General features: G+C 42.5%; 1 protein-coding gene and 1 long non-coding RNA gene across 4 annotated transcripts in view; one reads left to right on the plus strand and one right to left on the minus strand.

Annotated features, from left to right (window-relative positions):
* LOC132407024 (transcription factor Maf-like) overlaps window positions 1-8,164 on the minus strand; it is a 495,242-nt gene extending 487,078 nt beyond the window's left edge. The window contains exon 1 of one of the 3 annotated variants that reach the window (XM_059993264.1): window positions 6,492-8,164. In XM_059993264.1, coding sequence (XP_059849247.1) covers window positions 6,492-7,483 — 992 coding nt within the window. In that variant the 5' untranslated portion in view covers window positions 7,484-8,164. The remainder of the gene's footprint in view (window positions 1-6,491) is intronic. The other 2 variants (XM_059993266.1, XM_059993263.1) reach the window with 2 other exon arrangements.
* Window positions 8,165-10,174: 2,010 nt separating this feature from the next.
* LOC132407025 (uncharacterized) overlaps window positions 10,175-27,593 on the plus strand; it is a 31,288-nt gene continuing 13,869 nt past the window's right edge. Inside the window, exon 1 of the long non-coding RNA XR_009516345.1 lies at window positions 10,175-10,485. This is a non-coding gene — a long non-coding RNA (uncharacterized LOC132407025). The remainder of the gene's footprint in view (window positions 10,486-27,593) is intronic.

A 27,593-nucleotide genomic window follows, 5' to 3' on the forward strand; every position in this document is an offset into this window, starting at 1 on the left:
ACCCCACCCCCGGGTCTGGGGGTCGCCGTGGCCAATTTTTATGTTATTGCCATTAGATTCCAAAGCGACTCCAGGGGACATTTAGCAGGCAGGCTGTGGTTGTGGAGTCACATGCTGGCCAGTTAGAACGAGGACGGTCGAGTTTCCATCTCTGAAGGTCACAGTGAACCAGATGAGAGTGCTCATTCAGTCGTTTGTGGTCGTCTCTATTAAAAACTAATTTTTACTTAAGTTTTATTTTGACCTTAAGTTCTTGTCTTTCAAATGGTGCCCGAGTTTATCTGAGGTCCACCTGCTTTAATCCTCATCTGAAATATGTCACCTTTGGCAAAGCAACACTCCCTCAATACTGCTCTGGGGTTGTTGTGGAAGTGGGAACCGAACCCGGAACCCTTTGATCCCGAGGCGAGTGCGCAGAGAGCCAGTTACCCACAGCTGTCCGCATCTTCTCGTCAACCCAAATACTTAATATCCGCACGGATATGAGCACGTGTGAATGTGGACAAGCAAATGCGAAGCAGTGGAGAAACAGGATTCTTCGACTGCACTTCTCTTTACAGGGTGTTTGGTTAACTCTTGCTGAAGAGGACGAAGCTTTACAGCCAGTGTTAACTTCAGAATGGCTTTGCCTTGTAATGTAATTTTCCTTTTATTTCCACCTTCCAGCTGTACTTGTCTGTGCGGTAAAAAGGCTGCAGCCTCTGTAGTTGTCAACGAACTGCTGCTTGGGCTGTAATGTTATAATTACTGTCTATAATGTTATTAGCAATAATGTGTCAGACTATATGGTTATTTGCAAACCGGTCCCATGTGTCCATCGCAGCCTCTTAAACAAATGCAGTGTGGCCGCAACGCGTTAAAAAGCGAAGGCCGAGCTCAAGGTCTGTCACCCCCTCCCCTAATTTAACTCTTCCTTGCCTGACGATACGTCACATTTTAAGTATAAAGTCATTTTCTAAACCCCGACTATTTCGGGAATGTGTCGCCTGCATCCTGGTCACTTTCACGCATATTCCTTAAGAGTGCGGGATACGCAAACAAAAACGTAACATAAAGGCTAAGAAATAATGTAGTAAATTTAAAAAAGTAATTCATTCCAGAAGTGATTATATATGAATCGGAGTAGCTAAGCTTTAAATGCACACACATTCTCTCCATCTTACTGACCTAAGCTTATTTCTTACACAAGCTGTCAAATTTATCAGATACAGATTTCTTTTCGGATACGCGGACCATCCTTACATTGTGTTAAACCAGCTGTTTAAGTTAAAAAAGAATCACCTGCCAAATCAGCCCACTCTACATTCACCCTAACCACCCCCACCCCCCTCCTCCACCGCTAGCGCCATCCACCATATTTTGCAGCAACTTCTAAGGTCCTTCAGAAATTCAAGCCCTTAGTTTTGATTTTCGTAGGTAAGAACCTGGCCAAGACGCGAACCCTGTGCGAGTCTGCCGGCCGTTAGCAAGTGGATTTGTGAAGGAAAAATTACGTGCATCCACTGTTTTAAAACATCCAAGATAGACAGGGAATCAAACTTGGGAAAGGTGGAAATCCCATGGTTTCGCATCGTCATTGGAGGGAACATTGAGAGGCATTTTTTTTTACAGTAGATTCTCACCTAGCATACTCAGCTGTAAGGGCGATGGAAGCAGATTTTTACAGCATTTTCTGAAAGGGGGTTGATTTTATGCGAAAAATGGTGGGACAAAAGTTCATGGCTATTCGTGTTTGTAGGGGTAGCGGCGTGGAACTTACTGGAAATGCTTTTTAATGAACCAGCCCAGGCATGGTAAGTCGAGGCATGATGGGCCGAATACTCCCTCCCCCGTCCTGTGCTAAATAAATGAACTAAACTGCCTGACATCAGCGAAAAATAAAATCCATCCGGAAGACCCTTCATGCTACGCTCCCTCCATCTGCCACCGGATTCATCTCTGCACTGAACCCAGTTATTTCCGCCTTCCTATCTTGCTGTCGAATCTAAGCGTATCTGCGTGGACCTTACACGCAAATGTCTACATGAGAGGGATGCGCTAAACAGACTGTGCACCAGGCGAGTGTAGGAAGGAAGAGTTGCACCTACTGAGCTAGAACAGGAGAAGGGTAGGCGAGAAGAGGCAAAATTAGGCAGAGGAAGTAGAGACGCCTGTGTGTGTGTGTGTGTGTGTGTGTGTGTGTGTGTGTGTGTGTGTTAAATAGCGAAAGTATGAAAGCTTCTGCGTACTTGCAAGAGAAAGAGTGAAAAACTGAGCGGTGAGACTGTACTGCTATTCTTTTTCCGATACCTATTCCCCCACCCTGTAGTTTCACTGCACACCACACTTAGTCTAAAGCTGGAAGCTCTCACATTTCAGAAACAAAATGCCTCCGTTCCTTTTCACCAAAGCCCTGCCATTTTATTTTCCACCGACTTCTGCTTGCTCTTATCTCCGTGTCGTCGATGGAATCAGACCTCTTGTGAAAGAACAGAGTGATTGCGGTGGGAAAACTCTAACGAATAACTCCGAAACAATGCCCGTAATTCAACTCGTTTCATTTCACTCTCAAATACCACCAACCCGCATACGTGAGGCTGCTTAATCTCAGCTAGACGCAGAGGCGATTTTAGTTTCTAGTACACGACTTTTTTTTTCTTCAGGTTTGACATGTACAGGAGCTGAAGGATTTAAAGTGGAAGAGAGAAAAAAAGGTCATTTGCATTTGCTCTAGAAACCACCGTGAATTTCCTGTCCATGGTTTGCCGTTTGTTACTTTGGAGGGATCTATCTTTGCTACTCCCCTGTGATCAGCAATTAAAAAAAAAGCCATGGGTCAGATAGGAGCATTAAGGAAAACACGAGTTGTTCGAATCACGAAAACAGTATCAACAAACATAGACGTAGTATGTCAGGTAGCTATCACCTTAGTAAAAACCCTAATCCCAAATTTATACAAGTACAGCCATTCTCAGCTCTGGTTCTTATGCATATATCACCTAAAAAAATACCCTTGCCCTGTCCGCTGACTGCTTCAGGCCCACAGAGTGGGACGCGCTTAAGTCTTCCCTCGCTCATTAAAACCTCTCTTCCTTTCGTGGACGTTCGACAGACACCACTCAGGAAATCTGATAACATTTACGTTTGCTTCCCATCATTCACCCCTCAGCTGATATGATCGTGATTTAAAATGTGACTTGCACGGGTCCCCACTTCCAGAGATGCCCAATATGCATGAAAACACTTAGAGCAGGCCTGAATTATAAAAGCTTCGACTAATTAGTTTTGTTCTGACTGTACATTTTTTGACAGTGGCTATCTCTCCACTCCAATGATTCACACAGGAATAGTCAAAAGCGAACAAGAACCCACTGAATTCACTGGGTTACCCCTTCCTCATTGAACCAACAACCTTCCGCCCCGCCCAGCACCGACATTAAATTGTTTGACAGAACCCCAGTGACTCTAATATATTTTTCTGAAAACCTTCACCAATTCACCTTTATTAGACTTTAACCTGAAGTTGTTGCGCTTGTAATCTCTGACCTTTGAAACGATCGATAGTGGCCTGTTATGTAAGAGACACTATAAGCGTGCAATCCACCTGTTCTTAACCGTACTTCAGCTTGAAGGCCGCTTTATTTTAAATATTTTCCTTGCCCCCAACTTTTGATGAAATTTCAATCACTAGAGCCATTTTATTTCAAAAATTACGTCTTAACGTTGTAACATTCGGTAACCCTGGCACCTAAGATGGTTATTAGACAACTGGGGCCTTTTGACAGACATAGTTTGGCCTATAAGATCTGCTGCAAAAAGCTGACGACAGAATATGTGTTAAATTTTGACAGATTGCTATTGTACACTCTACATTACAGTGTTCTATTGTTTAAACTTGTACTCATTTTAAAAGTTATAATGAATCCAGCAAAAGCGAGAACTGCACTAAACTATATTTTAAAAGCGTAAATGATAGCATCTGCCCACACGTGTTATCTCTAATTTTCTAGGAGCAAGTTTATACCCAAACACATTAAACAGTACATTCAGATAGGGTAAATGTTTCTTCTTATGACCTTTCTAGGATAGAAAATAATAGCAAGTTTGTAAAGTTACTACTCGGATATGTTGGCAGTGGAGAATGAATTCTTTCTCCGTCAATTTAGCGGCCTCAACAAGACGCTTTACGGTAGATTTATACAGAATACTTGATGGTTTCTCACTAACACAAGTTAAAGTATAAGTTTTCCACCTACATGAATGATCCATATTCTCAAATAGAAGGTGTTCATTTCAAGTCAAAATAAGAATTTTAAGTTTTCTAAATACTTCAGTCATCTGACTGCAATATTGAATTGTGCAAATTTATTTCCAGGATCTTACGTTTTGACCAAGCGCTCATCTCTGAGTAGCATTATGACAATGAAATTAGTATATGGACGAAAATAAACACGTTGGTGACATACAGGAGAACTCTTACTCTGAGTCTTTTCTTATTTGAAAAAAAAAGGTTATAAAATGAGACGGGCGTGAAACCAACCATTTAAGACCAAAGACTCTATTAACAGGACCAGAAGCTTCCAGAGTTCCTGACTACCTAGAAAACTTATCAGGCGCATGGATTCAAATGCGTGCAGTGTCCCAAACTTCGCAGATAAAATGTTAAGAATCATTAGGCAATTGCAGTAATGGAGTCTAAAGAAAATAGATGGAGAAACGAAATGCAACACACGTGTGAGGGAACAAGAATTCAACATAGTTTTGACAGATGTCTACCAAATGAAAGTTAACAAGTTATATACCCAATGTCTGCTAGATTTGAAAATTTAGTGTAACCGGTGTTGGCTTAATTTTGAGTTAGCAAAACCACGCATATTTAGAGCCAGGAGCAAAATCCTTAGAATTCTATAACGTCCCCAGACCTCGCCGAAATGTAAACAGAATGTGGCATGCATTTGTTGGTTGCATAACCTCTTTTTAATCCAATTGCATAAATCTGGGAAGCTTTTCATAATTTTGCAGATTTCCGAGAGGAATGGCAAATATATAGTCTATTAGGATGATCAATGTCTCAATTCTTTCCCCTCTCCCTCCTCCCACCCCTCCACTCTGAAAGTAATCCCTATTCCTTTGCTATTTTATATATATATTAGTGTAACTGAGTTTCAGTACTTCACGTTTGGGGGGGGGGGAAGTAAGTATACACATATAAAAGTATGCACAGAGCCATGAACATTTCTCCCACTACCACCTCATATAAACACCGGAGACGAGCTCCTCCCCTTCAACAAGACTTTGGTCTGAAATGCAATCTGTTCGATAAACAAGAAGGGCTAATTCAACGTTCACCTTCCGATTTCCGGCGTGCAAAGTGCATGCTACAAAATGCTCAGTTTACTTAAGTTTAAAAAATATATTTATTTGCGGCCACAGGCCATGGAAATGGCATTCTGTAAATTTGCCCCGAAATGTTTCCCCTCCACTGTCAATCAAAACAACTAAACTGTTTATTTTTAAACAAAATCACCTTACCTTAGTGCAATGAATTTCACATTTTTTTAGGGGAAACACCCATCAACTACATAGACCTACAATCTGCACACCATTTCTTAATTTCGCGTCAACAGCTGATAGGGGATACACAATCCTCATTTTCTTAACAGATATATACAAATGTAATTAAATTAAATATTATCGAACACACACTCCCTCTCTCTCTCTCTCTCTCTCTCTCTCTCTCTCTCTCTCTTTCTTACACACACACACACACACACACACACATGCACGCACACACAATAAGCATTCAACTTCATAGAGAGTTACATAGTTAACCCAAAACGCGGAGAAAGGGTTTAACCCATGTTTAATAAACTTATATACCGTTCTCCGGATCAACACACCACTTTATATATATGTATGTATGTATTTATATATATATATATATTTAATGTCCCAAACATTATGGCAATAACTGTTTTTTTTCCTCAGCAATAGTCCCAGACTTTGTAATACAGAGATCCAGTTTGTCAATGCTTTTTTTTGCAGAAACAGTTCAGTGCATAAAACATAATGAGAAAGTCTGATGTTTTCAAAGACCCAGAACTAAAGTCAACGCAACTCCCCCCTTGCAGATTCAAACGTTCTTTTTTCATGGAAGGAGGGGGTTGATGAGGACCCAACGGTGCAATTTTGTTTCGTTTTTGCTTCCATGTCAAAAAAGAGCAAAAAAAAAGTCAACGGTATAATCTCTTGCCATGCCATAATTCATTTTTAAAATCCGCTTTCAACTAGCTAATTAAATCCATACATGTCCAGCATGCAGGTTTATAATTAATATGGTCCTTTCATTAAAAAAACAAACAAAAAATAATATAGCAAGCATATAATGCATGAGATGATGGGGTGAGGGAGAGAGACGGCAGGTTTTTGTGTTTAAAAAAACTTTTTGAAAAAGTTTTTTTTAAAGTTTTTTTTGAGGGGGTTATTAGGGCAGAGCAAACCCACAAACTCACATGAAGAATTCCGGGGAGGAAGGGTTATCGCTAGACGATCCCGTTTCTCTGAAGCCGCTGGACACAAGTTTTTCGTACTTCTCCTTGTAGGCGTCCCTCTCTCGCACCAGTCGGGTTATCTCCTGTTTTAAGTGTTCGACCTGCTGCTGCAGCTGAGTTTTCTCGCTCTCCAACATGTGCCGCTGCTGCACCCGCTTGAAGCGGCACGACTGCGCGTATCCCCGGTTCTTCAAGGTCCGGCGTTTCTGTTTCAGCCGGATAACCTCCTCCTTGCTGACACCTCGGAGTTGCCGGTTCAGCTCCCTCACCGACATGGTGACCAACTGGTCGTCGGAGAAGCGCTCGCTGTTCCGCAGGTGCGGGTGCTGGTGGATGCCGCCGGCGCCGGGGCCGGTGCTCCCGGTGCCGGCCGTGCCAACGGCGGCCACTCCTCCCCCTGGGTGTTGGTGCCCCTGGTGGTGGTGATGGTGGTGGTGTTGGTGCTGGTGGTGAGCCACCACGGTTCCGGGCGGACCCATCTGCTCGCCAGCCATGCCCGCTCCAGCTCCGGCGCCGGCCCCCGCCGCTGCATACTGCTGTTGCTGCTGCTGTTGTTGCTGCTGGCCCCGGTAGCCGTCGAAGCCTCCTTGCATCTGCTGATGGGCGCTGTTAATCAGGGCCTCCACCGCATCCTCCGGCGTGAAGCTCAGAGCGTCCGGGTTTAGCTGCTGGTAGTTAGTCATCCAGTAAAAGTCTTCCAGGTGCGCCGCCTTCTGCTCCCCGGGGCTTGGAGCGCTGAAGCTGGGAGACGGGGGCACCGAACTGCACGGGGTACTCATTGGAGTGGAAGATAACGAGCCCCCGATACGGTTACAGTGGCTGCCCGGGTTGCCTTCGGACTCCAGCGGCTCCTTTTTGACTTCGAATTTCATCAGATCGAAGTCATTAACATATTCCATCGCAAGGGGACTGTTGGGTAGGTCGGCGCTGTTGATTGCCAATTCGGATGCCATCCTTTTACTGCAGATGGTATTAGTACGACCAGACCTCCAAACGCCGGGGCAAACGCCTGCGATCGCCGCGATGAGACTGCTCTGAGCTGAAGGAGAGAGAGCCAGCTTGATTTCTTTGTTATTTTGTTCTTGGTTGCTTGTTTTTTTAAACTAGGATTTAGAAGTCTTGCACACCAGCTTTTTTTTGTTAAGTATGATTTTTATGCTCGTTCCGGCTCCGATCTGTTATAGTACAGATGCATCGGTAGAATACGATTTCTCTCTCTTTCTTAAGTCTTTGCTTCATGGAATCTGGACAGCGGGTCTGAATGTTGGTTTTCTCTCTCTCTCTCCCTCTCCCTCTCTCACTCACTGCTTCATCTTGGCTGCTGTTGCTTTGCAATGGTTGGGTAGAGAGAGAAGGTGGGGGGAGCGAGAGACTGAAATGTAAGGATAAAAGATGCACGGAGAGAGAGAGAGGAAGCAGATAATAAGCGATTACAATAGTTTTCTGGGTGAAAAGAGCCAAACCCAACGCGTGTTGAGATTTTAGCTGGAGGACGAGAACCGTCAGCTCTCTGTTTAAAAGCTTCGCTTCTTTTATATTGGACCCGACGTCAGCTTCAAATGGGAAATTGACTGAGACTCGCAGCCAATGGGATGGCGCGTCAGCTTGTCTACTTAGCATAAGAGTGGAACAGGGCAAACTTTTCAAACTGTCAATCACACGCTCAGATCAGCTGACTGTCAGCTGGGGAACAGAAAGAGAGAGAGAGAGGGAGGGAGAGAGAGGGGGTCTGAAAGAGCAGTAAGAACGGTGATGGGGGTGGGGGGGGGTTTACACAGATTTATCCAAACTAAGAATAGCGTGGAATAGAAAACACTGGCAAAAAGCTTCGTATGTGTGTGCATGTGTTAATAAGATATGGGACACCGTCAAAGCTACAACGGCTGATAGATAAACTCTTCATATTACTGTCTTTGGGAAATCCTCGATATGAATCAGTTTACAATATTGAGACATTTGCTGCTATTTATGTTCAACTTGTAACCCTTGCAGGTGCAATTGCATTTGTAAGTTTCAGAGTGGTCGCTGGTCATCTTGTTCAGCGGAGGCTCTCTCCTGCCCTTTGAACTAATCGGGTGGACGGACTTCTCGACTGGCAATTCAACTCTTGGACTTTATAAGGAGGGGTGAAAGGGAGGGACCTGGATTCAGCGCTTAGGTGGGCACGGTTAATATTCCGGGATTGGCCACACACACACCAGTAAATAATCAAAGACAGTGAAGTAACCACATAGTCTTCATGAATTCAGCAAAATGTCCGATAAAATGAAAAGATCAAAAATGCTCAGTTTCCAATTGGTAACAGGCTTCTGTAAGATTGCTGCTGAATTCATGTACTTTTTTTTATACATGTGGCGTTAAAAATGTAAAAGACAAGGCGAGGATATATGAGTAACCGCCTTAAGTGAAAATCGATGTATGTGTTGAATTGCATGCGACTAGCTCTCGAAAGAAGTGAAATAATTTCACAATAGGTTTCCCTCTGATGGTTAAAGCGAGGGAAATAGTCCCAGTTCTATTCGCGGTTTAGAACAACAGAGCCACCCCTAGCGGAGAAAGCCCGTAATTGTGGCTTTTTTGGAGTTTTAAATGTCGTACGGTTCGAGGTGGATTACAGAGACAATGTAACTTTGCAGGGGAAAAAAAAACGGATAAATGTTCCAATAACCACTTGATTAGTTCGGACACCGCTTTACATCAGAGCGATTTTAAACGAGTACATTGATGTGTACAAAATCATTCTACATAGGAGTCCAATTCATGAGGTGAAAGATTAGTAGCAAGAACTGTATATTACAATAAAAATGATTGGTGAAATTGCGCTAATACAAACGCATCTCTGATGGGTTTAAGTTCCGTGGGTTTAAAATCTCGACAGTACGGGGATAATTGTTTTAATGCCGTATGTATTTTAGTCTAAGGGAACCCAAATGAAACTTCTTCAGAGTAGCTCTCTTGTGCTAAATCCACAGGAAGCGATATCATTCACGGGGCAGGACCAAAGCAATGTGGACTAGCTTCGACTTCGGTCGATTTTGGTGTCGGTGGGTTCACGAATATGTTTTTTTTACGTATTTGGGAGACTTAAATAGTTTTAAACCACCTTAAAAGCCGCTGCGCAAATATTTCATGTTTTCAACTTCTGCTTGGGTGTGTCAGCATTAAACTTTTCACTTGAGTTTCAATGAGGCGAGGTTTCAGAAACTAATTAATTGACAGGGTACCAGGGTGAGGAAAAGGTCGATTATGAATGTGAAACGCGCGAGCTTTCGCGGTTTTAGATCACGGCTAGCTCCAGCGTTGGCAGAGACGAATAAAGATTGCTTCAGTTTTATTTTTTAAAATACAATTGCGCGCAGACGAATTCTGGTTCAACTCAGCTCTTCCTTGCGTTTGCCTTTGGTGGGTCTGGTACGCGGGATCACATTGTTACAGGCAGCCTTTTTATACGCCTCGGTTCTTCTGCTTACACCTGAGTCAAATCTGCATTCAAGTCTCACTTCCAAGACTGTATTCTGCGCGGGTCCTATACTGATGAATGAGCATTTAAACCCCATGCACGGTCCCAACATAAAAGGCGTTAAGAAATCCTGGTGCAGTTCAAAGAAGGGTAATATTTACTCCTCAGCCAACAGAAGCCGGGAGATTGTTCTGCTGTACTAAGGCTGCAGAATTCATTGACTGCCATGCACCTGCGAGCGAAACAGGTGCTTCACAATAGCAGAGGTGCCTGCCCAAATATTCTGCACGGTAACTATTTCAACAACAGCTCAAAAGTCAATTTCGGTGCCAAATATATGTCAATGTTGCAATGATAACATTTAAAAAAATCTGGATGTAATACTGAAGCATGTTCTAAGTCCAAGCAGTCCACCGCCTGCGCGAGAGGGTGACGGATATCAATTACACCCAGGGGCCACGACATTGGAGCCAAATGCAAACAGCAAGCCCTTCAGTGAGTTTCAAAACGTGCAAAGGGTCAGATCAAGCGCTTTATAAAGTTGTATTTATTTTTTGATTGATAAACTGCTTGGCCCCGGGGGCGAGGGCTGTTTAGTCAGTCAACTTGTTTATCTGACACGTGACTCCAGGAACCGTGCCTCTGACAGCCCTAAGTTAAAACTGGCCGGACTGCGCTTCGCATTCCCTCGGACCGCTAGTGATCTACCGTTTTGAAAACTTTATTTTCTCAGTGGCCACACTTCTCCCCGTTTAATATTTTTATACAAACTACAATCGGAATTATAGCAAAGACAAAATATATTATTGTTTATTTGAAGTGGGAACCGCCAATACTGATCAATAGTTGCATTTTTATTTGCAAATATCTTCTTTAAAAACAAATACATCAAGCTGAATCTATTTTATTTACAAACCTCAAGTAAAACGTGTTTCTCACGCCGTTAACATTCAAATGTAAATGAATTTAGGACGTTATGTTGCAAAGGATTTAATGTGAATATATCACAGATCAGTTGTCCATGGCGCAGTGTTGAATTCTTTCTACGCTGGAAACCCTGTCTAAAAGAGGGAATTGAAATCCCTTGTACTCGGCTTGTCTCGACTCGTGAACTGTCATTCAAGTGTTGAAAAGGGATTCGAACCTGACAAAATACATTTACAGTGCAGGGGCATGCGGGTAATGTGATCCTTTTAAACTCCTCAAGTTTAAGCTGGAGTTTTGAAAGGCACTTCAAACCAGATTTATCATCTGTTAGATTGTGTGCCAGTGATGGACGGACACAATGTTAAAACGCCATCATGATCAAGACCCTCTTCCCAATCATTACCGGAATTCAGTCCTATCCACTCCATGGGGGAACGGTGGTCTGCGTGCATCCCAGGACTCACTATGCTTGAATTACAATAATTTACCTGAAAGGATTCATTGCCGAATTATTATACTATTAAATCACAGACTTGTCAAATTTCACATGGTACTTTTATAAGGATTGTACGCACTTCCTGTGTATGAACATACTTTCAGTTCTGTCTTTGGGCATCCTTTTCGGGCTAATAGTCTTCACTCAATGCATAATTCAGTAACAGTTAATTATACTATTTGTACACATCTATGGTATATATCGTTTGCTGATAGCGAGAGACCCAATTGGGTGCAAAGCCAAAATAATAATGTCACTGGGATTCTGATACCGGAAATTATCTGTGGGTCAGATCAGCAGCTGTAGGGAGACAAAGCCCTAAACGTTGACGACGAGAAGGAAAGGAGCAAAGAAAATAGGGATGTTCTCTGGTTTCAGGCCGATGTTTTAATTAAAGACTAAGTAACACCGAGGACACTTTCGCAATGAAAGAGTGAAATTGGTTGATAAATGAGGAGAGAGTTACTCGGAAAGAGAATGGCGATGGAGAAATCGATGATAAACTGGGCGGGTTCGAAGCAAACGCAACTTCTGCTGCGTTTTTGCTGGTGGCAAATTTAGTGGATGGGAGACTGAGAGCTCTGAAGCTGTGGAGGCGAAATGGCGAGGGTCTTCATCTGCGGGTGAGCTCGTGCGTGCGAAAGCCTATCATCCAATCCAGACTGGGCATGAAATTACTGCGTGCGGTTAAGCAAGGCATACCTGTTCCATTGCTGAAAAGCGATAAAACATCAGAGCAAAGGCCAGGAGGAAACTTCAACGAATCTGGTGGTTTCACCTTCTAGTGGAAAACGAGAATAATAATTTTCAGTAATGAAAGGGGTGCTAAAGCAATCTTTATATAGCTTCATCTTGCAAACAAGTACAATAGCCAAGCTGGTAGGCGACACTGAGTTGAAGAAGTACCTAAAACTATTAATTACCTGGTATCATTATACCATCGACGGTGTGAAAGAAATCTTGGTTCTTTGAATTGAGCTACACAAATTATTTGATATCACTCAATGGCATGTCTGCTCCTCGGTTCCATCAAACATCACGTGAGAGGGTGCGACTGACTCCTCATGCAAACCCAAAACCAAAGCTCAGGGTTATTTAAACGCTTAAGAAATAGCAGCATGAAAAGATTTTAACGGTCTTTCAATAAACACTTAATACGTCTTTCCCCTTAACATAGTGTCGACAAATTATTTTGGGCGCCACATTTTACTCGAAGAGCATAGCCATAAAGTCACTGGCGAGTAAGAGAGTACGATAAATTTAGAGTAATTGACCATATCAACTTAATGTAAATCATTTATCTGATCGACCCTCTTATGATTCTGTAATTAAATAAATATTCATTACTTACATGAGATTTTCAGGGAAACTAATTGGCAAAAGAAACAGGGGGAAGATGAGAAGATTTTTTCTTTTTAACAGGGGGGGGATTATAATCTCGGCAAATAGAAAATTCAATACCAAATCTCAAGAAGAAATTTATAATTGAAACCGGGGGGGGGTGGGGGCACAAAGAAACATATTTAGAACTGAGAATGGGGAGTTAGAGGAGTCGATCATTGTCTTTCATTCTTTTTTTTTCGTAACACATAAAAAATCTTGGGGGAATCTCGGCAGGTCAGGCAGCAGCTATGGCGAAGAATAAAGAGGTGATGTTTCGGGCAGAGGCCCTTAATCAGGACTCCTTCATAGATGCTGCCCGACCTGCTGAGTTCCTATAGCATTTTGTGTTTCTTACTCTGGATTTCCAGTATCTGCAGCATCGCTTGTGCTTATACCTGTCACTTCGCGCTTCTTTTATGTAAATAAGCAATTCTTAAAGGCCCAGACTGCTATCAGTCTCAACAGTGTGACTGACGTGCCGTGTAAAGAGACGTAGAGCTTTAAGCTGTAGAGTGAGCGCCATTGTGACGCAGAAGATACCAACACACCGGGACAGCGTTTAATCAAAGATCTCAGTGAAGCTCAGAACCGAAACTGATTGAGCTCTGCGAGACTCCTGTACGGTGTCTGTCTACACCATCCAACGTGATGATTGCTTCATTCTGCATTTACTTTCAGAAGTGGCTCCCTGTTGGCTTTGACATGAAAAGAAGCAACATTAGCTTCACCGATCACATTCTATCTTGTATTCCTTTCTCTGCCTCTCTCCCACCTTATTATTCTGGCCTCTTTCCTCTTTCCTTTCCGGTTTCAATGAAGGGCCTCGGCCCGAAACGTCGACTGTTTATTCCGCTCCATTGATGCTGCCTCACCTCCTTATGTGGATTACGCAACATTGCACAGATCTGTTGGAATGACATCAGAGTTGAGAGGGTTAAATCGCGTCAAGTTGTTAAATCAGACCTTGCTCCCGACTGAAAGGAATAAAAATTTCCAGATATTACCAAAGTTTTTAAGCCGACAGAGGAGTTCCCAGAACTATATACATTTTCTCAAGTTTTCGGGACAAAGGGAAACAGTCGTTTATTTTGCCAAACCAATAGGAGGGAACTTCTTTAGTTGGAAGTCTCTGGCCGCTTGGCTATTTGAAGGGGTGAAGCCGAGAATACGATAGAACCAATGCCAAAAAAAAAAGGTTTGATATACCACCGATTAGCACTAACCTAATTGAATGTAGGAAAACAGGCTTAATATTTGTATTGGAGCTACAATCTGCATTTAAATCAAATCTTTTATTTATTGTTAGGTCAAAGGCGATGTCATTACCCACATCAGAAACTACACTCAGTGGCCACTTTATTAGGTACACCTGTACATCTGCTCGTTAATACAAAGATCTAATCGGCCAATCACGTGGCAGCAACTCAATACACGCAAGAAACATGCAGACGGCCCAGCGGTTCAGTTCAAGCATTTGAATGGAGGAAGAAAAATAAATGAAGTGACTTTGTCTTAGATTATAGAACGATAACTGGTGCCAGAAGGGGTTGTTTGAGTATCTTAGAAACTGTGGATCTCCTGAGATTTTTACACACAACTGTCTCTAGAGGTTACAGAGAATGATGTGAAAAACAAGCAAAGAAAGCGAGTGGCGGTTCTACGGGAGAAACGCCTTGTTAGTAAGAGAGGTCAGAGGACAATGGCCGGACTGGTTGAAGCTGACCAGAAGGCGACAGTAACTCAAATAAAGGCAACCCACACAAGATACTGGAGGAAATCAGCAGACTAGGCAGCATCTATGGAAAAGTGTACAGTCGACGTTTCGGAGAAGACTATACTGGGTCCTATTCATGTACCTCATAAGTAGCCACTGAATATAGTCTGTTTCAAAGGCTGCAGTGCTTCAACTAGAACTGATTATCGAATAGAAGTTGAAATGAGATTATGGAGGGTCGAAACAGCAATGGGCTGTAGCACACACAGAATGCGTGCATCTCAATCCCTGTCACTCCAAGTAAATTCCAAGCAAAATTAGTTGCCGCCTGAAATATTTTGCATCAACGTTCAGAAACTCGACACGCAGGAGGGCATAGGGGAGCACTTCTCCTCCCCGCTCTTGTCATTCCTGATTGATACAAAACAGCAGCGCAGGTGCAGCGCAATTGAAGTTGGTTCTGGCTTGAAGAGTGACGACCTCTTGTCCCGGCCATACCCTGGAGGCACGCTTAAGACTAATGTACCCTTCGCGTGCTTACAGCGAAAGCAACAATCAAATCCAAAAGGCAGTAAAGAATTGGCCCAGTTTTAAAACCGTGACAATCTAATGAAAGACACATCATTATTGCCTTATGAAAATACTTACATTCCTATAGCGCCTTTCAGCGCACCCGAAATCAATTTGCAGCTAGTGAATATTGTTTTTGAAGTGTAGTCATTGCAATATTGTAGAAAACACAGAAGCCGAATTGCTCACAGTAAGCTCCCACGTTCAGTAATGAGATGACAACGATATATTTATTGATCTAGCCCTGTTGTTTAGACGTTAAACGAGGACCCTATTAGCAGGGGAAACTTTGAGAGAGGTATATAGGTTTTGTTTTACTTCTAGCTAAGGAGTCTCGGTTTGACATCACAACCGAAATACTGATACCCTTCAGCACTGCGCTGAATTTCCAAATCACACCAGACTACACTGTTTCATGAGATTTAAAATCCCGCCTCAGTGCCAGTTTTGGAACATGATGCTTAGCAAACGGAAACTTTCCTCACAGGTGGGGTGAAGCAGACGAAAAATAACAAGGGGTCCTGTAACTGCCCAGCCTGGTCTAAGTTTTATAAACAGCTTCGTCTTCCCCTCTGTCGTAGAGCGTCTCAATCCCGCCCTCTCTGCTTTACACGTGAAGTATGAGGCTCTCCAACTGTGGCCACGCAACCGCTTTGACCAGGTTTAGCAAAGTGACCCTCGTTGGCAGTCCTTGCTTGCTCTGTTCAACGATAGGCGTTCAGACTTCATCAATAAACGCTTAATTTTATTGGGGCTATAAACAGACGAAGATGGATTTAGTTAAACCCTTCTGCCCGAGATTCATGCTCTTTGGGGTGTGATACAATATTAGCACAAAAATAATAATTATATCAGTACATGAAACACAACAGACTGGAGGGGACGCCATTTGGTTTCCATCATTGTGTCACTTTCAGAAGAAACTGAGCTTTCTGATAAAAGCTTGAAATGTCAAAATGGCTTATCAACTCAAGTTAATAAAATTCCTATTTGTACTAATGCAGATGGGCGAACTTTCTTATCAGCAAACTTTGTTTTAGGTCCTGTTTTCTTTTAGCAAACACTACAGACACTTGGACCAGTTCGCTCTAAGATAAACCTTTTTTTGTTGTTGTGTTTTCCTGTTAAAAAAGCGTAACATATGTTTGTTTTTTCTTGTGAACGTCGGTTATCTGATGCTCTGTGCCCGTGATGCAGCTGCAAGTAAGTTTTCATTGCTTCTGTGCATACGCGTACATGTGCATATGGCAATAAACTCGGCTTTGCCTTTGTTTACACAAGATTATTTCTTGGAGAGGTCTTAGATAAGCAATTGTAGAAAGGACCGTGATTTCCAACCAGGACAACCAGGCATGAAACATTAAATCTTCTCCCCACCTGCGCTGCCTGACCTGCCAAGTTTTCCAGTATTTTTGGTTTTATTTCAGACTTCCTGCATCGGTAGCTGTCATATTTGATTTTCAGTCTAGCGGGCTCATCGAAGAACAGCGTGCAATTCGGCAACGTGCGAGTAGCGATGAGTTGGCGAGACAATGATGTCCGTCAATGCCGTTTCAAAGCTTTCAAATATAATCGCGCCCTCTCCCTATCCCCACCTCGGCCTGCTTACAGGAGCTGACAGGAACCACTTGCCTCTTCCTGCTCAAGTTACACACTTTACTTAAACTTCAATAATTTATCCACGCCGCCACAATTTTTGAAAAAATAAATCAGTCCTGCAGAGTAATTACCCACAGACGGCTCAAGTACATTTCGGATTGATTTGTCCAAAGACCCACCACAGGTCTGAAACCTGTCCATTAGCCGTGCCCTCTAATCGAAAGCATTTGCTCGTCAATTTCACATCAGTTTCATTTATTCAGAATCGATTAATTGATCAGCCGATCAATCAACGATTGTTCCGAGTGTACACAAGGACTGGGGGGGTGGGGAGACACGTTTGGTGGAATCAGCTCTGTCCAGGAATGGAATCCTTAACAGTCGCTGGACTTACTTCAATTGCCTGTTCTGTGCGGTTAATAAGTGTTTCATTGATATCAATTATAGATGTTAATGCCTTTTGTTATAGCCACCCGATTTCAGAATGTTCCACTCGAAGTTACAGTACTTTGACAAATACAAAGCGAGTGACGGTCTGACATTACCATGTTCTAGCTGCGCAGAGGGCACGAAGCCAGCATCCCCTTGAGCGCAGCTAAACCTGCTTTCGAGCTCGCCGCATGGAACTGCGTCTTCCCGTAACGACTTCCAGCAACTGTACATGCCGGCAGGGCGCTTTAGATTGCCATCAGTGTTAGGAGTTAGGCTAATGAAATCCTACATTGAACTAGTCCTATTGAAATATCCTGCTCTCGTGTGTATAGATCTCACGAAACCCTCCCAGTTAAGTACTTCACGCCCTTCACTTGAGCTTTGGGGCCGGTGCAAAGAAAATAAAACACCGTAATAATTTGGCAGAGCTTCTTTCTCTGACTCATGGGAATGAAAAAAAAAACACATCACTGTTGCAGAAGTTTATTACAACGCAGTCCTGATACAATCAATATGTTCGAGAAATTTGATTCATAAGGAATTAGGTACAAGGACAAAACAGTTTGCCCTATTGAAGTGAATACAACTCTCAGCTCGACTAGAGAACACGAATGACAGCAAGAGTGTTCAAAAGTCCTTGACAGGGCTTGTGACCATGGTTCAAAAATCAGTCTGGTCAATTAATCCAAGAAACTGACAAAAATAAAAACATCATTGCATTTCTTCTACTACTGGGGACTCCTGGCAACAGTGAATGTAAGACTATCTTTCTGAATCTAAAACTAGGCGGTGACTAGTGGGGTACCGCAAGGCTCAGTGCTGGGTCCTCAGTTGTTTACAATATATATTAATGATTTAGAGGAGGGAATTAAATGCAGCATCTCCAAGTTTGCGGATGACACGAAGCTGGGTGGCAGTGTTAGCTGTGAGGAGGATGCTAAGAGGATGCAGGGTGACTTGGATAGGTTAGGTGAGTGGGCAAATTCATGGCAGATGAAATTTAATGTGGATAAATGTGAGGTTATCCACTTTGGTTGCAAGAACAGGAAAACAGATTATTATCGGAATGGTGGCCGATTAAGAAAAGGGGAGGTGCAAGGAGACCTGGTTGTCATTGTACACCAGTCATTGAAAGTGTGCATGCAGGTACAGCAGATGGTGAAAAAGACAAATGGTATGTTGGCATTCGTAGCATGAGGATTCGAGTACAGGAGCAGGGAGGTTCTACTGCAGTTGTACAAGGCCTTGGTGAGACCACAGCTGGAATATTGTGTGCAGTTTTTGGTCCACTAATCTGAGGAAAGACATTCTTGCCATAGAAGGAGTACAAAGAAGGTTCACCAGATTGATTTCTGGGATGGCAGGACTTTCACATGAAGAAAGACTGGATCGACTGGGCTTATACCTGCTGGAATTTAGAAGATTGAGGGGGATCTTATTGAAACATATAAAATTCTAAAGGGATTGGACTGGCTAGATGCAGGAAGATTGTTTCCGATGTTGGGGAAGTCCAGAACGAGGGGTCACAGTTTAAGGATAATGGGGAAGCCTTTTAGGACTGAGATGAGGAAAAACTTCTTCACACAGAGAGTGGTGAATCTGTGGAATTCTCTGCCACAGGAAACAGTTGAGGCCGGTTCATTGGCTATATTTAAGAGGAAGTTAGATATGGCCCTTGTGGCTAGAGGGATCGGGGGTATGGAGAGAAAGCAGGTACAGGGTTCTGAGTTGGATGATCAGCCATGATCATACTGAATGACAGTGCAGGCTCAAAGGGCCGAATGGCCTACTCCTGCACCTATTTTCTATGTGTCTATGTTTCTGTGTTTCCCTGTTTTAATACAATTGGCACTGCTCAGAATCCCAGTGCAAGGAAAATCTCATTCTTTTCTTCACATGACACAAACCAAATCTAATTAAATTGTTTAAGTTATTAGCAATTACCATACCAGAGTTTTATTAAACAAGTCTGGTTGCACATGTAAAGTTTTTAACAAAGTAGAATATAGAATCTCACTATTCAAAACTGATTACAAAACTTTTTGCTGTTCTTCAAATTGTTTGGATTCATGATGCTGATGAACAGCCTGTTTTGCTGCTGGCATTTAGGGCTGCAATGAAGATTCCCCCATCTCTGTCTGTCCTTGCCCATCTTCTCTATTGTGTCCCAGGTGTGGTTCTCATTTCTGCATCTACAGTACAACACCAAGTCACCTTTGGTCTCTCATGTTCCCTTTGCCCTTCAGAGGTCCAATGAAATATTGTCTTGATGATGGAGTTGGCCTCTCTTCTCGTCTTATGCCCAATCCCTCTCCAAAGTTTTTTTTTATTAAGTGCAATTGTGAACAATAGCCAGATCAGAAATGCTGATCAAGTCAACTAACTCTGATAGGCCAATCAGAGGGTTCACTGCTGCTCAGTGATAGAACACAAAAAAATCATGTGTACAATTCCTCAGAATGATTGTGGCCATGTCCTCTTGGTGACACTGAAGGAGTCAGTGGTTGGAGATCTTTCTTGCACAGAAAATATTGAGGAGCTTCTGGAGGCTCATGGTGTTGAATGATGACAGCTTGATGACGTCATTCTTTGTCATATGCCTGTATTCTGACCTGTACAAGAGTGTAATTCAGATTCAGATACAGATTTATTTATCAATTGGACATTGAAGCAGACAGTGAAATACATCATTTGTGCTAACAACTAACATACCAAAGGATGTGCTGGGAGCAGTCCACAAGTGTCAGAATCAGAAACAGAATTTGGTCTATTATCAGTGACATAAAAAAACATTGTTGTTTTGTAGGAGCAGTACAGTGCAATACAGATGCCCTTCCCTTGGACAACATCGGTGGCGTGGAGAGGGGAGACTTGCAGCACGGGCAACTGCCGGTCTTCCATTAAAAAAACCTTGCCCAGGCTTGCGCCGTGGAAACTTTCCAAGGTGCAAATCCATGGTATACCAAGACTAATGGAGGCCTACACACAGTGCAATACAAAAAAAAAACCCTATAATTTGTGATGTGAAATGTAACAATCAGTACACAGGTAGAATGCAATGTGGTCTTCTGCTGCTGCAGCCCATGCACCTCAAGATCCGATGTGTGGTGTGTTCAGAGATGCTCTTCAGCACACCACTGTTGTAACACGTAATTATTTGAGTTTCTGTTGCCTTCCTGTCAGCTTGAACTGGTCTGGCCATTCTCCTCTAATCTCTCTTATTAACAAGGTGTTATAATGAAAATCCCAGGAGATCAGCACTTTCTGGGACACTCAAACCACCCCGTCTGACATCAACAATCATCCCATGGTCAAAGTCACTTAGATCACATTTCTTCTCCATTTTGATGTTTGGTCTGAACACCAACAAAACCTCTTGACTACATCTGCATGATTTTATGCATTGAGTTGCTGTCACATGACTGGTTGATTAGATATTTGCACTAATGTGCAACTGTACATAGTGGTCATTGTATGTGTAATATGCAGTAAGAGAGCAAAAATAGTGAGGTAGTGTTCATGGATTCATTGTCTGTTCAGAAATCAGGGGAAGAAGCTGCTCCTAAAAGAGTGTGAGTCTTCAGCTCCTGTACCTCCTCCTGATGTTAGTAACAAGAAGAGGGCATGTCCTAGGTGGAGGTCCTTAATGATGGATGCTGCCTTTTTGATGCTTCACTTTATGAAGATATCTTTGATGGAGGGAAGCCTGCAATGTGTGGCAATGGTGGTCACCGCACATTCTAACTCCAGCAAAGCAACAAATCATATTACAATGATCAACTTGAAGTCACTACCTCACAGCACTGTTGGAACACCTTCTGCAGAAAGTCTACAGTGGCAGATAAAGGTAATTCTTTACAATCTTCTAATAGACAAGTAGAGATGATTAAGAGATGCTGGCCTTACCGGTAATGTTCACAACTTAAAATGAATAAAATAAAACATCAATGGTCATTAAGAGATTGTATTGAAGACCAACCACTGGGGCCAACCTTCCAAATCATTCATTATTTACCACTTAATATCAGTAATATTGGTTGAGAGCAATTTCAAGTTCCTGGTTGTCAATGTCTCTGAGGTGTCCATATCTTGGACCCAACATATCAATGCAGCTGTAAAAAAGCAAGACAGCAGCTATATTTCATTAGGAGTTTGAGGAGACTTAGCATGTCACCAAAAACACTCACAAATTTCTACAGGTGTACAGTGGAGAGCATTCTAACTGTCTGCACAGGGTTGAAGTAAGCTGAAGAGTTGTAAAATTAATTAGCTCCATCATGGGTACTAGCCTCCGTAGTATCTTCAAGGAGCAGTGCCCCAGGAAGGTGGCTCCATCATTAACAACCTCCACCACACAGGGCATGCCCACTTCTCATTACTCCCATCAGGAAGGAGGAACAGAAACCTGAAAGCACACACTCAGCAATTCAGGAGCAGCTTCTTCCCCTCTGCCATCTGATTTTTGAATGGACATTGAATGCATGAACATTACCTCACTACTTTTTTAGTTCCTATTTTTTTTGCATTATTTATTTAATTTAACTATATACTAAATTAAATATATATTTAGTGTAATTCACAGTTTCCTTTTTCCCTCTCTTATCATGTATTGCATTGTACTGCTGCTGCAAAGTTAACAAATTTCACAACATATACCATTGATAATTAACCTGATTCTGATTCTGTTTTGTTTTTGGTCTTTTAAGAGTGAGGTCAATTGCAGAGGGAAAAGAGTTTCTGAATAATTGAATAATTGAAATAATTTTGATGAACTGCCAACATCTTGATCAGTTCCTCTCTTTCTATTCAGTTTTAATATCAATGGCATATGTCATGGAATTTGCCAGTTGAGCAGCATTAAAAAACATGCACTGAGTTCAAATTGAAATTTTTCTGTGTATGTTGGGTCTACCAAATTTTTCAGCATTAATGTTGGCTCCATTATGGGCACTAGCCTCTGTAGTACCCCCAGGACATCTTCAAGGTGTGATACCTCAAAAAGGCAGTGTCAGGCATTCACAATAGGAGAAAGAAATACAATAGAATTGATGAAAAACTACACACAATAACTAAAAGCAATCAATAGGCAAAAAGGAGACAAACCATGCCAATACAAAAGTAAAAGAAATTCTACTACTACTACTACTAATAATAATAATAACAAATACAGTAAGTAATTATATGTCTCTCAAAGTCCAACACTATGTTTCTGTCTTGAGAGGTGGAAACAGGTAAGGTTAGCCAACGGGGCTCTGGTGAAGCTGATTAGACCACTCCCCTGTTCAGTGGACACAATGGATTGCAGAAACTTTGATGAACTCCAACTATACCAACATCTTCAGAGAATGATGGAGGTGGGAGGTCATTGATGACCTCTGCTCCACTGGGAGCTAAGGGCCCAAGTAAGTGAGTAAGTGAATATATGATACTGAGAACATGAATTGTAGAGTCCCTGAAAGTGAGTCCATAGGTTGTGGAATCAATTCAGTGTTGAGGGAAGTGAAGTTAAACATGTTGGTTCAGGTGCCTGATGGTTGAAGTGTAGTAGCTGTTCCTGAACCTTGTGATGTGGGACATAAGGCTCCTGTACCTCCTTCAAATATAGTTTAGATTATACTGCTTCATTGTGAATATGACATTATATGTCCTCTAAGTAGATTATACGTTACTGACCAGGGTATGGATTATGCAGATTAACAGAGGTTGGAAACAGAGTGCTGATTTAATGTGGATTATTCAGTGTTTGATTGGTTTTCATTACATGACACTGGCTCAGTCTTTGTTACCTAACACTGGCACTCTGTATATTACACAGCATCAACAGAATGCACTGGACAGTCACAGTGTGCACAACACTGGACAGACTCAGTGTGGATAACACTGTACTGACAGCGTGGATTACATTGTACAGAATTGGTGCGATAACACTGTACGGACAGCGTAGATTACCCTGGACAGAAACAGTTGGGATTACACTGCACAGCTTTAGTGTGCATTACACTGTACCGACTCAGTGAGGATTATGCAGGACTGTCCTGTTTTAGATTACACAGCATTGTGCCGGATGTACACAGAGAGGATGTTCCGTCAGTCTGAACCATTTACATCCAGAATGAGGATAGTTCACTTGGGACTGAGATGAGGAGAGTGGCAAATATTTAGGAACTCTCTGCCTCACAGGAGTATTGTGTTCAGTTCTGGTCACCTCATGATAGGAAGGATGTGGTAGCTTTAGAGAAGGTGTAGAAATCTGAACCATTACCAGGATGCTGCCTGGATTAAAGAGTATATCTTCCAAAGAGAGGTTTAGCAAGCTAGGGCTTTTCTCTTTGGAGATGAGAGGTGACTTGAATGAAATGTATAAGCTGATAAGAGGCATACATAAACTTCCAAGTGGATTACAACTTTGTCATGGTTTGGAGACTTCATGCTTCAATGACCCGGAGAGATATACTGGCTGGAGTCAGGGCTTTATGCTTTGGCTCTTGGGAGGGTCACCCATGCCAAACAGGTCAAAGGGTAGAGGTCAGACTAAGAGTGGTCCACCAGTCCTCCAGGTTCAACCATTCAGCTCAGGGCTATCAACCCTGCTGGAAAAACAGAACTATTATGGAAAACAGCAATGAAGAATCCTTCTACATCTGAGTGTGACGGTATTCCTGAGTCTCCACCCGGAACTTGCATGGGCTCACAGCAGTGAAAACCAAGCTGTTGAGACAATGAAGGAAGCCCTAAATGCTGTCGGAGATGGAGGGTTTTCATTGCTGCCCTAAATGCCAGCAGTACAAAACGAAGCAGGTAGTGGGTAGACGTAGATAGATCGGGCATCCAGCACCCTTTTCCCATGGTGGAAATGGCTAATATGAGAGGGCATAACTTTAAGGTGTTTGGAGGAATGCATCAGCGGGATGATTATTACACAGAGAGTAGTTGGTGTCTGGAATGCACTGCCAGGGATGGTGTAGAGATGAATACATTGGTAAGATATAAGAGACTCTTAAGCAGACAAATGGATGAAAAAAATGGAGGGCAATGTGGATGGGAAGTATTAGATTGATATCGGAGTAGGTTAAAAATTTGGCAGATTATCGTGGGCCAATGAGCCTTGTACGGTGCTGTACTGCTCCAGGTTCTATGTTCATTCAATATAGAGTTTGGTACATTTTAGGATATTAAGGGGATTGGGAGATATGGGACAGTTCTGTAAAATGCACTGAAGCAAGTCAGTTATGATTGGATGGCAGAGGAACTGTGAAGGGCAGATCCCCTTTCCCCTGCTCGTTGTTTTCATTGCTGTTCACTGTCACAGTGCAGATTAAACATGAACCACTCATTATAGATTAAATAGTAGTGGAGCTACGTGGAATATCTAGCACAGACCCAGAGAGGATTACACAGCGAGAGGGCAGGATGCAAGATCCAGCAAGGAGTCCGGGTGGGTTGTCCGGCAATGATTTGTGAAGAGTGGCTCAAAGCAGAAGACGTAGCAGGGATTAGTGAAGAGGACCCATCATGTGTTCAGTGATGATTACACACCACGGCTAAGTATAGAATGCACAGCAATAGCTTGGTGTTAATTAACGAGCCCTGTTCACTGCAGGTTATAATAGCAATGGTCAGTGCAGTAATCTCAGCTGTGGGATGATTCCATAGCATAGGTTTAGTATGGACTCCACGTTATTAATTCAATGTTGATGAAGCAGAATTTGCCCATTATCAATTACACCACAGTGACACAGTGAACTGATTGTTGGTGTTTTCCAAAACTAATTGGCTCATCCAAACTTTGTTAGTAAGAAGAGCAACACCGGAAAATTGCTGGAGGGACTCAACAGGTCAGGCAGCATCTAGGGAGGGGAATAAACAGTCCACATTTCAGGTTGAGACCCTTCATTAAGTGCAGATAAAAAGGCAACACCTCCATGGGTATATAGAGTCAGAATCATGCAGCACAAAAACAGGCCATTCAGCCCAAAGGATCCATACTGACCAAGATCCTATCTAAGCTAATCTCATTTGGCCACATTTGACCAATATCTAAACCAGAGGTTTCTAATATTTTTATGCCATGGACCAATGTCATTAAGCAAGGTGTCTGTGGACCCCAGGTTGGGAAACACCTGCTCTAAATCTTACTTATTCAAGTATATGTTCAAGTGCCATTTAAAATGCTGAAACTTGCCTCAGACACTTCCTCTGGCAGCTCATTCTATCTTCTGACCACCCTTTGGGTGAAAAGTTGCCCCTCAGATTCTTGGTAAATCTCTCAGCTTAAACCCATAGCCTCCAGTTTTGATTCCCCCAACATGGGAAAATGTTTGTGCACATTGACCCTGTTTACGCTGCTTATCAGATCCCCTCTCATTCTCCTGCACTTAGTGAATGAAATCCCAATCAGCTTACCCTCTCTCCATAACTCAGTCCTTTGATTCTCAGAAATATCTTCATAAACACCCACTGAACACTTTCCAGTTTAAAGGTGTTTTCCCTGTGGCAGGATGGCCAATGTCTTACAAGGGTAGGTCGGGCTTTTCACCTTGGGACAAAGGAGGATGAGAGGAGATGTGATAGAGGAGTACAAGATGATATGGACTGAGAAGGAAAACGGATCAGCTGTGATGAAATGGCAGAGCAGACTCAAAGGGCCAATTCTGCTCATATATCTTATGGTCTAATGATAAGATGATAGATTGAGTGCATAACCAGAGACTTTACCCCAGGGTGGAAATACCAGAGGACATAAAGTGTTTGGAGGAAAGTATAGGGGGAATCATTGAACGTATGAAATGCCCTGTCAGAGTGGTAGAGGCAGATGCATTAAGGGCATTTAAGAAGCTCATAGATAGGTATGTGGATGATAGAAAAATGAAGAACTCTAAAGGAGGGAAGGGTAGATTGATTTTAGAGTAATAATTCAGAAGGTACGTAGCTTGGGTGGTTGATAGTTGGGTTGAGTTGTTCTCCGATCTTGGCAAAATTGCCAAGATTGGAGAGCAATGAAACCCAACCATCTTAGAGTAAGTTAAAATGTTGGCACAACGTTGTGGGCTGAAGGGCCTGTGCTGTGCTATAGTGGTTTATGTTCTAAAGCGGAACACCATACAATCTGCTATTGCTTTTCACTTGTATTACCCCGATGTGCTGATGTGATCAAATCATTTGTATGGATGGCACGCAGGTCGATGGAGCAATACCTTATCTCCTGCCTAGGTAGCCTCCTACCTGCCAGCATGAACATCCAACTCACAGACCTCCATTGATACCCCTGCCCCTTCTTACCCCCATCCCTATCTATTATTTTAGTCTGGTTCTCTTTATCTCTCTTTTTTCTCCCCTCACTATAATCTCCCCCCACCCCTACTTTTCTTACTCTTTTATTTCCCATAGTTCTCCACCTTCCCCCTAGCCCATTTCCCTCCAGCCTATCACTTCCAAGCTCTCTACTTCATCCCTCCCCCCACTTCTTATCCCCTCTCTACCATCCCATGCTACTTCATTCCTGATGAAGGGTTTCAGCACGAAACATCGTCTCTACCTCCTCCCATAGATGCTGTCTGGCCTGCTGAGTTCTGCTAACATTTTGTGTTTTTATTTATTTCTAGCATCTGCAGATTCACTCGTGTGCTTTTACACTCTGCTCTTGGGGACACGTGATAACAATAAACCAATTTATCAATTTACAATATTCCAAGTATGGCCATATCAGCACTTTGTACAAATGCATGTACACCTTCTACAACTCATTGTCTTTCTTTTACTTGAAAATACTGTAATTCTGTCCAGGATTATTAAAGCTCGGTTTGTAATGTTCTTTAATGATACAACAAATGTCCTGAGATTGATGAGAAATCAGTGAAATCTACCTGAGATTCATATGAGGTAGTAGGTTGTCAGCACCAGCTCAGTGATTTCTATGAGACGGTGATTAATAGGCACTGTGCTGCGTATGACTGTCATTAAATGTCAGAGTAACCGAGTTTGCTAATGGGAGTCAATTCTAAATGTTTGAAGTCAAGCATTTACACATGTACAGAACACCCAAGTGTGAAACTTCAATGCGAGGTAGTAATGAACATTAAATGAGTCAAAAGTGAATCTATCTATCACTAACCCTAGGTCTCCACTGAATCACAGATGAATAAAATACATAGATCCTGCCTTGGTTTACAAAACCAATGGTCGAGAGTTAACTTCAAATCACACTCATTGTCGTGGACTTGGCTAACATACAGTCGCCTTTTCAGCTTTGAGGCTTTATATATCAAATTTAGACTGAAGTTTGAAAAGCAATTCTATCTCAACAGCTAGGGTTCCTCAGCTAAAATAATACAGGCAATCGAAATCAATTCTTCCTGACCGCAGTTTATGCTCTGAATCACTACTTCAGTGCTGCATCATTGAGAAAGCCAGTGGCCACTTCCTTATCTTGTTTCGTGTCAGAACTCGCCTGATAACGTTCCTTGGATGTTCCAACCACAAGGA

This window comes from Hypanus sabinus, chromosome 17, assembly GCF_030144855.1.
Source record: "Hypanus sabinus isolate sHypSab1 chromosome 17, sHypSab1.hap1, whole genome shotgun sequence".
Taxonomy (NCBI): domain Eukaryota; kingdom Metazoa; phylum Chordata; class Chondrichthyes; order Myliobatiformes; family Dasyatidae; genus Hypanus; species Hypanus sabinus.